The sequence below is a fragment of the Canis aureus genome, chromosome 5 (genome assembly GCF_053574225.1).
Source record: "Canis aureus isolate CA01 chromosome 5, VMU_Caureus_v.1.0, whole genome shotgun sequence".
Classification (NCBI taxonomy): Eukaryota; Metazoa; Chordata; class Mammalia; order Carnivora; family Canidae; genus Canis; species Canis aureus.
In genome coordinates this window covers 37,138,529-37,149,020 of record NC_135615.1, presented here as the reverse complement: position 1 = coordinate 37,149,020, position 10,492 = coordinate 37,138,529, and the positions used below count along the sequence as shown (strand labels likewise).

Sequence of the window (10,492 nt, the reverse complement as noted above, 5' to 3'; positions counted from 1 at the left end):
AAAACCACAAAGGTGTTGGGAAGAACAACTTGAGGAATCTTGTATTTGGGTTGTTTCCAATGAAGCTAATGCTTTTAGTTCTGATATTCACCTATTCTTACCAGCCCGCCTTCAAAACAAGAGCTAGGGTTGCCTAAGGAGGATTTCAACATGTGGCCAACAGAAGTGCACATAAATTGACAGACACTTCTATATGAGAGTCCTCTCAGGGACTGTCATACTATACTAAACAAAACTATAAAGTAGAAGGTTCTGCAAGGCAAACCATAACAGCTTGTAACCATAGGCCTTCACTGGGATTAAGTGAATATTGACCGGAAAGCAAAAACATATTAACCTTACTAACCATCAAGTTCTGTTCTTCTTTTAACAAGAAACAAATATCACTGAAACGGAGGAAAAAGTGAAAATATAGATTGAAATATTCTATCATTATGCTGTAAACCTAAAAGTGATACCAATTATAATTCTTAAAGAGAGTAAAACTCACTGGAGCCAAAGGGGTGTCTTCTATAGGAAACTTCGAATCATCCAACAAAGACAAACGATCCTTTTTCTCACAGCTCTCCTGGCTGAGGAGCGTGTCCGCATAGTTGGGCTGCGGGAAGATCACGTGACTCTCCCGCGAGCCCGCGGTCAGGGACACCTCGTGAGAATAGGTCTGCAGGAACGCCCGCACCCCGTCCACGCCCACAAACTGCGAGGCCGAGGCCGGCGCGCCCAGCAGCCCTCCTCCTGCAGCCTGGAGCAGACGCGACGCGTGCCAGCGCCTCAGCCTGAGCGCCAGCAGCACGATGACAAAGGCGAGGAAGACGCAGGAGACTGCGGCCACGGCCACCACCAGGTACAGCGTGAGGTCTGAAGCTTGGGAGTCACGTGGGGCTTCCAGGCTGCCCAAGTCAGCCAGGACATCTGGGATGCTGTCAGCAATGGCCACAGTGAGCGTGACGGTGGCCGAGAGAGGGGGCTGGCCGTGGTCCTGCACCGCCACCACCAGGCTCTGCTTGAGCGCGTCTCTGTCCAGCAGGGCCCGCGCTGTGCGCACCTCTCCCGTGTGCAGCCCCACCTGGAAGAGCCCAGGCTCGCTGGCCTTGAGCAGGTGGTAGGACAGCCAGGCGTTCTGGCCTGAGTCTCTGTCCACTGCCACCACTTTGGTGACCAGGTAGCCAGGCTCTGCATATCGGGGAGCCAGCTCCACACCAGTGGAGCCATCAATGGGGAGGGTAGGGTACAGGATCTCTGGTGCATTGTCATTCTGGTCCAGCACGAATATACTCAATGACATGTTGCTGCTGAGTGGTGGGTCCCCACTGTCAGTGGCAATCACCTGAATCTGTAGATCACGAAACTGTTCATAGTCAAAGGATCGCAGTGCATACAGGACTCCTGTGTCTGAGTTTATAGAAATATAGGAGGATAGAGGGGCTTCCTGGAAAGTGTTTTCAGCTAGGGAGTAAATAACCTGAGCATTCTCTTTGCTGTCTGGGTCTAGTGCAGTTACCGAGAAGATAGAGGCACCTCTAGGGTTGTTCTCCAAGATATAGGTGAAGTAGGAGATGTGGGAAAAGGTGGGTGGGTTATCATTAATATCTGCCACTTGCAGGGTGAAGTGAGTGTCCGTTAATAGGGGTGGATTTCCTCCATCCATGGCTGTCACTGTGATATTGTAAGAGGATACCTGTTCCCTGTCCAGGGTTCTGTGTGTCACCAGCCTATAATAACTGTCGATGGATTTTTCTAACTTAAATGGTAGATCTCCTGATATTGAACAGGTGACCTGTCCATTCTGACCAGAGTCTGGATCATGCACATTTAAAAGAGCTATAACAGTCCCCAGAGGTGAGTCTTCCAATAGGGGACTAAACAGAGATGTAACAGTCACCTCTGGACTGTTGTCATTTACATCTTCTACTGTAATAAATACTTTTGCCATTGCATGATATGCTCCTCCATCTTCTGCTTGTATTTCTAATTCATAGAAATCTGTTTCTTCATAATCTAGATCTTCTGATAATTTTATTTCCCCAGTATTTTTGTTTAGTTGGAATTTCAACAATTGTGTGTCAGGTGATTTTCGGAACGAATATGTTACTTCTCCATTGGCTCCTTCATCCTTGTCTGTGGCAGTGACTCTCAGCAGGTGTGTCCCCACAGGCAAGTTCTCCAGAACACTCACTCGATATTCTGGCAAGGTAAAGACTGGTGCGTTGTCATTCGTATCGAAGACAGTCACACTGATGAGAACCGTACCAGATAGGAGAGGGTCACCCCCGTCCAAGGCAGTGAGGACAAGATGGTGCACAGCCTCTTCCTCACGATCCAGGGCATGCTCCAGCACCAGCTCCGGGTATTTGACTCCACTGGCACGGCTCTGAACTGCCAAGGAGAAGTGCTTATTGGAGCTGAGCTGGTAGCTTTGGAGGGAGTTCTCACCCACATCTGGATCAACAGCTTCCAGGAGAGGAAAACGCATTCCTGGAGCGACGTTTTCATTAATTTTTACGTCTACATTTTCTGCTTGGAATTTTGGGGCATTATCGTTGATATCAGTTACTTCTATTTCTATCCCAAAAAGTTTCACCCTATCTTCCACGAGAATGTTAAAATTCACCAGGCACCGCGCGCTCTGAGCACAGAGCTCCTCCCGGTCTATCCTGTCCGCGGTGACCAAGCTGCCGCTTCGCGGGTTCAGAGCAAAAAGCTGTGTCCTACCTCTGGAGACGATGCGGGCTCCGCGCTCCGCCAGCTCCCAGGGCTCCAGCCCCAGGTCCTTGGCGATGTTGCCCACGAAAGAGCCTTTCTCTAACTCCTCAGGAACGGAGTAGCGGATCTGCCGGGCTTCAGCCTCCCATGACAGACGGAGAAAAAGACAGAGCAGAACCAGCGCTGTGCGGTGGGAGCGGTTCCTTCTAGCAGCCATTGTTGTCTAGTCAAGGAAGTCTCGCCAAATATTCGCTAGCAGGATACACAGCGAATACTCTGCGTTTTGACAGCTTCCTTTTTCTTTCTCTGGCTTCTGGGTGCCTCGTGTAGCCTAGGCACCTTAAATTCTGGAGACAGTTTCGCTGAAGCCCAGCAGCCGGTCTGTAGAAACTGAGGAGCTTTGTGTAGTCAGAGCCCTGAAAATCCGGATTGAGCACAGGCTGTGTATCTCACCTAGTAGGTGAACAGCGGCGCTCAGAGTCCTCAGGAGTTACTGCACCCACTATGTATGCAATGGAAAAAAACGCTACTCTTTGTTGGATATTTTATTTTACAAAACTGTTTTGGTTTCTCAGCTGATATTCCTTAAGCCAACTACTATTTGTAGGTTTCTCACTGAGTAGGATAAATGGAATGAAAGTACTATAAAATATTAAATGAAAGTAACTGGTCAAATCCATATTTGCAATACTCATTTTCTCAGTAGAAACGTACCCACTGGGATCCCTGGGTGGCACAGCGGTTTGGCGCCTGCCTTTGGCCCAGGGCGTGATCCTGGAGACCCGGGATCCAATCCCACATCGGGCTCCAGGTGCATGGAGCCTGCTTCTCCCTCTGTCTATGTCTCTGCCTTTCTCTCTTTCTCTCTCTGTGACTATCATAAATAAATAAAAATTTTAAAAAATTTTTAAGAAAAGAAACGTACCCACTGTAAAAGGTTAAATAATGCCTATTTTATTTCCTACAAGCTTCTAACTATATTCAGAAGAGTCTTACAATTTTATTTGAAATTTTGATTGAAATGATCTCAGTATGTTTAATAGACATTCATATAGAGACTGTATGAGATATACCCTTTATAATTCACTTAATTTTTTATTTGAGCTTTAAGCTAATTAACCAGTTAATTAAATTTGTTTAGCATGAATATTGTGGAAAAGGTTTTCTTTTTTTTTTAATTTTTATTTATTTATGATAGTCACAGAGAGAGAGAGAGAGAAGCAGAGACATAGGCAGAGGGAGAAGCAGGCTCCATGCACTGGGAGCCCGACGTGGGATTCGATCCTGGGTCTCCAGGATCGCGCCCTGGGCCAAAGGCCCGCGCCAAACCGCTGTGCCACCCAGGGATCCCTGTGGAAAAGGTTTTCAAAATACTTTTTCTTTCTTTCTTTCTTTCTTTCTTTCTTTCTTTCTTTCTTTCTTTCTTTTCTTTTCTTTTTTTTTTTGTTCATGAGAAACACAGAGAGAGAGAGGCAGACATAGGGTAGAGGGAGAAGCAGGCTCCCTGTGGGGAGCCTGATGCGGGACTCAATCCCACTACCCCCAGATCACGACCTGAGCCAAAGGCAGAAGCTCAATCACTAAGCCACCCAGGTGCCCCAATATTCTTATTTCTAAAACAGTTTTATTGAGCCTTTGTGAATTTTTTGAAAAAACATTTGTTATTATAGGCATATATAATTAGAAGCTAATCTGGCCTGTTTAAATGAATTGAGCAAGTAACCACAAACTAAAAGAAATATAATGTGCCTGTGTTGTAATGGGAAGAAAAATATCTATAAGAATTTCAAGCTACAGTTTTTACAAAGTTAGAATAGTGATGTACTTTAAAAAAAGATTTTATTTATTTGACAGAAAGAGAGCACAAGTAGGGGGAGCTGCAGAGGGAGGGGGAGAAGCAAGCTCTTCATGCAGCAGGGAGGCCATGGGAGCCTGTCCTGAGGTGAAGGCAGATACTTCACCAACTGAGCCACCCAGACACCCCTAGGTTCACATTTTTCATTTAGAGAACAAGTTCAGAAATGTTTATGTCACTATACCCCCAAGCATGGAACTCTTAAAAGATTTTATATTTTGTCTTGAAAGACAAAATCAGACAATCAGAGACAAAGTACAAAAGGCAATATTTCATTCGCTTTCTTGGAAATTATCTTGCAATGTAGAAGATAAAAGATTAGGAAGTACAATTTGAGCTCCAAGGAAAGATGAACATAAGAAGACAACGAGAAAACCCAAAAGTTGAAGAGAAAAATTCTTCTAGGGTAGTTAGTATTAAGTTCTGGGGAGCATTGAAAACTTGGCAATGGAAAACAAGGTTGACTCATCTCCTAAGGAAAATAACTTTGCATAGAATTTCAGAGACTTGTGGATCTGCACCCAGCTTGCTTAGTTTTTTAAATTACTAAAATAAATGGAAGTACCTAAATATACCCAGGACATTATTTGCAATATATGTTTCTTTGAAAAAAGCACTTCCTTTGATACTTAATGGGTAGCTTAATATTCTTAAACTCAAAACATATAAGTAGGATATGGAAAATTCATCTTAAATCTTATCAGATTTGAATAATTACTCATTTTTTTGTAAGAAGTCACTACCTGTTTTGCTAATCTGAACTTGACTAGATATCTCCAATTTAGTGACATTATTTCTGAATTATAGAGCAACTTATGAAACGAGTAAATCTTGAAAAATATAACCCACAGAATAAACACTAAGAACACAAAAAGATGATTAGTTACAGAAATAAGAGAAACTAGTAGAATATTAAAGAAGACACAAAAGTGGAACTCACCTGTGTGAAAGTCTCGGGATGCGCAGTCAAATCATGCCCATCCTGAAGTGGAATTAAGGCCCCAGATGAATCATTGCAGAGTAGTATATCTTGTCCTGAACTCAACTGCTCGTTACATTTCAGAAAATTAAACTCTGTCTTTCCAGTATGGGCAACGCACAAATTGTAGGAATAGGGCAAAGTCCCTTCGCTACAGTTGGGAGGAACCACAGGTCCGGACTTGACACACAGACCAGGCCGAAGGCAGCCCCAGGTGGTGGAGCTGGAGGAGCGTCGCAGGCGCAGGGCAACCGCCAGAATCACCGCGAGGAGGAAGAGCACGGAGATCAAGGCCAAAGCCACCACCAGGTAGAACTGCAGCTCAGCCTGGGGATCAGCGGGCGCCTGGCGCTCGCTGACGTCTGGCAGCGCCTCCTGCAAGCTGTCAGCGAAAACCAGGAGCAGCGTGGCTGTGGCCGAGAGGGGCGGCTGTCCCCCATCCCGCACAGCGACCAGCAGGCGCTGGCGGGCCGCGTCCCTGTCGCCCAAAGCACGCGCCGTGCGCACCTCGCCCGTGCGCAGCCCCAGGCTGAAGAGTCCCGGCTCGCTGGCCTGCAGCACGTGGTATGACAGCCAGGCATTGTGTCCCGAGTCGGCGTCCACCGCCACCACCTTGGTGACCAGGTAGCCGGGCTGCGCGGCGCGCGGCACCGTGTCGAAGAGCGCCGAGCCGTCGGGCCCCAGCGCCGGGTACAGCACCCGCGGCGCGTTGTCGTTGCGGTCGCCCACCAACACGCGCAGGCTCACGTTGGCGCTGAGCGCGGGCGAGCCCTGGTCGCGGGCCTGCAGGGTCAGCTCGAAGGCGCGCAGCTGCTCGTGGTCGAAGGCGCGCTGCGCGAACACCACGCCGCTCTGCGCGCTCACCGACACGTAGGACGCCAGCGCCCGTGGCTCCAGGTCGCTGGCCACGATGGAGTAGGAGACGCGGCCGTTGGGCCCCAGGTCGGGGTCGGAGGCGCTGACTTGGGCGATGGAGGCTCCAGGAGGGTTGTTTTCGGCCACGTGGACCACGTAGGAGACCTGCTGGAAAACTGGCGCGTTGTCGTTGACATCCGCAATGTGCAGGGTGATGGTAGTGCTGGAGGAGAGCGGAGGCTTTCCCCTATCAGTAGCTGTTATGGTGACGTTGTATTGGGGACTGTGCTCTCGATCTAAGGCTCCATCTGTAACCAGCTTGTAGTAATTATTAGATGAAGAATGAATCTTAAATGGAATATCTCTACTTAAATTACATGTGACTTCTCCATTTTCCCCAGAATCCTGGTCCTGTGTTTTGAAGAGAGCCACGACCATTCCTGGAAGAGAATCCTCCAAAATTTCATCAGAGAGAGAAGTGATGATTATTTCCGGGTCATTATCGTTTTCATCTAGGATTTCTATGATTACTTTACATTGGGTAGAGAGACCACCTCCATCCCTTGCCTCCACTTCCATGGTGTATCTTTCTGTATCTTCAAAATCCAATGGCTGGTTATTCTTAATCGTACCTGTTTTCTCATCCAGTAAGAACATGTGCCTTGTACTCTGAGCAGTGCTCCTGAAATAGTAGTTTACTTCTGCATTGATGCCCTCATCTTTGTCAGTGGCTGTCACCTGCAACACAGAGGATCCGGGGGGCAGATTCTCACTAACACTGATAGTATATTCATTTTTGCTAAACACTGGGAAGTTATCATTGGCATCCCTGACAAAGATTTCTATTGCAGTGGTGGCACTTTTTGATGGGTTCCCCCCATCCAAGGCAGTCAGTATCAAGCGATGAGAACGCTGTTCTTCACGGTCTAGGAGCTTCTCCAAAGATAACTCTGGGTATTTACCACCATCAGAATTAACTCTAACCATTAATGAGAAATAAGGGTTAGGATTTATCTGATAATCTTTAACTGAGTTCGTGTTTATATCGGGGTCAGTGGCAGGGTCAAGAGATATTCGTGCACCTTCGGATACAGATTCACTGATTTCAAAGTTTATTTCATCTTTATGGAATTGAGGGGCATGGTCGTTAATATCCTCAACAACCACAATGATATGAAAAATATTTAAAGGATTTTCCACCACGGCTTCCAACTGCAACTCACATCTTCTTCTCTCTTTGCATATCTGCTCACGGTCTATTCGGTCTTTCACAAGTAAGTCCCCACTCTCTGCGTCTACGTAGAAAAGCAGCTTCTCCGCACTAACTCGCAGCTTCCGAGCCGACACATCCAGGACGCTGAGCCCAAGATCCTTGGCGAGGTTCCCCACCACCGAGCCCTTGGCTAGTTCCTCGGGAATCGAGTAGCGGATGGGCTCGCAGATCGCGGGGTAGAACAAAGGTAGCAGGAAGGGAAACAGTACTTGCCGCCTGCCGGCTGGCCGCCTCCGAACACAGCTCCCTCCCATTGCGTGCTCTAGTTCTCGCTGGGTCCCAGTCTTTCCGGAAAGCTGAAGAAACTGCAATCCGCGGCGTCACTAGAAGAACATTCCGCCCATGACAGGCGGCGCTGGGAATTCGTGGATGTTGGGCAGTCTGCGCGGCCCGGAGTCTCAGTGTGTGAGCGGGTTTCCTTCCGTATGTGTTGGTGACTGCGCAGGAAAGCCCAGGCTGGAGACTGAGGAATCCCGAACGACTGCGCTTGCCCTGTACTGGCCGACAGCGGCGCCCAGAGGCCCCGTGTGGAACCGCAGTCTGGTTCCTCGAATCCAATTTTTCTCTAGAATATCTCTAGAATATTTATATTGCTCTTCGAAATTCCTATATATTTCTATATAGGCCCTATACTCTGAGAAGTGCTCCTGATGTAATATTTTACTTCTGCATTGGCCTACTTATCCCAGTAAGTGGCTTTACTGCAACACTGGTGAGCTGGGAGCTGATTGTATATAGAGAGAAATAGAGAAATGTATACGAAAGAAATATGTGTGTGTGCAGAGAGAGAGAGGATATGTATATATTGCTCTTTGAAAATGCACTTATATAATAGCTCCAAATTTTAGTTTTACTGAAGTATTACAGCATATATACTTAGTTTTTTTTTTTAAAAAAGATTTTATTGACTCATGAAAGACACAGAGAGAGGCAGAGACACAGGCAGAGGAAGAAGCAGGCTCCCTGAAGGGAGCCCAATGCAAGACTCTATCCCAGGACCCCAGGATCACAACCCCAGTCAAAGGCACTCAACCACTGAGCCACCCAGGTGCCCCTATATAGTTTTTAAAAGAAATTTATTATGGAAAAAATTTCAAACTTATACAAAAGTAGGGAGTATTATTATTGAATCTTCGCATATTTGTCACCCAACAGCAATAATGATCAATACAAGGCCATCTTCATTTAAAATATATAGTAAGTCCTCATTATTTTGAAGCAAATCCAAGATATTTTAATTCTTCTTTTAAGATGAAACATTAAGATAAGCAATGATTTTATCTTTAAGCCTATTTTGTTATATAAATCGTGACCAATGTAAAAGTCCTATCTTGTTTGAGAAAAGTAAAATTCAGCATTTTACACTCTGCCCAGTTATCCGTGCAGTGAGCTTGCAAATGGTATTATTAATGGTAGAGAATAGTAGTTACATATCATGATATACAAGCCATCATCAATATCTGTTCTTTTTCCCACATTAACACATATTTAATATTTATGAATACTAAGTCCCAATGGTTACTCCCCAGGACAGAAATGTCAAGTAATGGTTTCCCAACATCACAGTCAAAAATATGACCCTCATGCTTTAGTTTTTTCTTACTAGCTTAGGATTAGAGTATTTGAAATAATTATAATGTCTGTATGTCATAATAGTTTTCCAGACTTTTTAACCCTATACCCAGCATGTTTAGAATAGAATTTTGAGTCAACTTCAAAGCTTATTTTTAAAGTCTCATGGAGGGGGGCCTGGGTGGCTTAGTTGGTTAAGCCTCTGACTCTTGATTTTGCTCAGGTCATGATCTCTGCATCTTGATATCCAGCCCCCCTTCAGGCTCCTCACTGAGTGGAGAGTCTGCTTAAGATTCTCTCCCCCTCTGTCTGCTCCACCCCCTTTCACTCTCAAAAAATTAATAAAAAATAAAGACTGCTGGAATGTCTTTTATTACTTAAAATGACACTATGTTTAAAATCAAATACTGTTTTCCTTATAGCTAAAAGCTAATAAAATATTTTTAGAACTTTTCCCGGCAGTTCCTGAAAATATTTTCCTAAACTGTCTCCCTTATCCAGATTTATTTCTAGCCTGTAGGTTGGAGAATTGAGCCATAAGAAAACAGGTAATTGAGGAATAATGTTCATCTCCGTTGGTTTTTCCTCTTGGTGTTCATTCTCAGAAACGCCTCTAAGTGAAGTATCATTCTTCCTTCAGAAATGATCTTTAAATTCAAACAACCTCTACAAATATGTGATCTGAAAAACAAAACCTCAAAGGCGTATTGTCCTATCAGAGAAACAGAAAAGCAAAAAAAGTCTGGGCTTCCACTTTCTTCAAGAAGAATGGATGTGTTTTCTCACTAATGTGCCTTTACAAAATCAGTATGAGCTGTAGTTATGTTTCAGCGGTATGTAAGAGTTTCAAAGATATGTAAGAAGTTCACAATGGGACCACTAAAGATAACAACAATAGTAAATTTTGGGGATGGAAAACTACCCTACCCCTAAGAATTAATAGTAAACTGATAACCAACCAAGCAACCCCACCCAAATAGCCCATTTCAATGCTCAGTAATAGGAGTAGTCCCATGAAAAAGGTTTCCATTGACCCTCGATTAATTTAATTATGAGAAAGTGAAAATTTTGTCAGTGATATAACCAATAAATGCCTCCTATAGATGTTAGAGGAAAAATTAGGCCCAGTGAAAACTGTGTGAAATATGTTAACACACATGTATGTGTTAATCTTATATTAATGGTGTATCATGCCTTAAGTGCAAAACTTGAAGAGAAAACCAATTATAATAGAAAATAAAGGAAAAATGGAACT

General features: G+C 45.0%; 2 protein-coding genes across 11 annotated transcripts in view; both read right to left on the bottom strand.

Moving 5' to 3' along the window:
- LOC144313998 (protocadherin gamma-C5) overlaps positions 1 to 10,492 on the bottom strand; it is a 183,459-nt gene that overhangs the window by 84,719 nt on the left and 88,248 nt on the right. The window contains exon 1 of one of the 10 annotated variants that reach the window (XM_077897577.1): positions 491 to 3,336. The exons of the other annotated variants lie outside the window; for them this stretch is intronic. Within the exon in view, the coding sequence (XP_077753703.1) occupies positions 491 to 2,920 (2,430 nt within the window). The 5' untranslated portion in view covers positions 2,921 to 3,336. Of the gene's footprint in view, positions 1 to 490; positions 3,337 to 10,492 lie in introns of those variants that run through there. 10 annotated transcript variants of the gene reach the window in all.
- On the bottom strand, positions 2,931 to 10,489 carry LOC144313264 (protocadherin gamma-B6-like). Its single transcript, XM_077896417.1, has 2 exons — positions 5,499 to 10,489; positions 2,931 to 3,119 (listed from the first exon to the last, which is right to left on the bottom strand). Exons 1-2 carry the CDS (start codon positions 7,917 to 7,919, stop codon positions 2,931 to 2,933), a joined length of 2,610 nt encoding a protein of 869 aa, XP_077752543.1. The 5' UTR covers positions 7,920 to 10,489.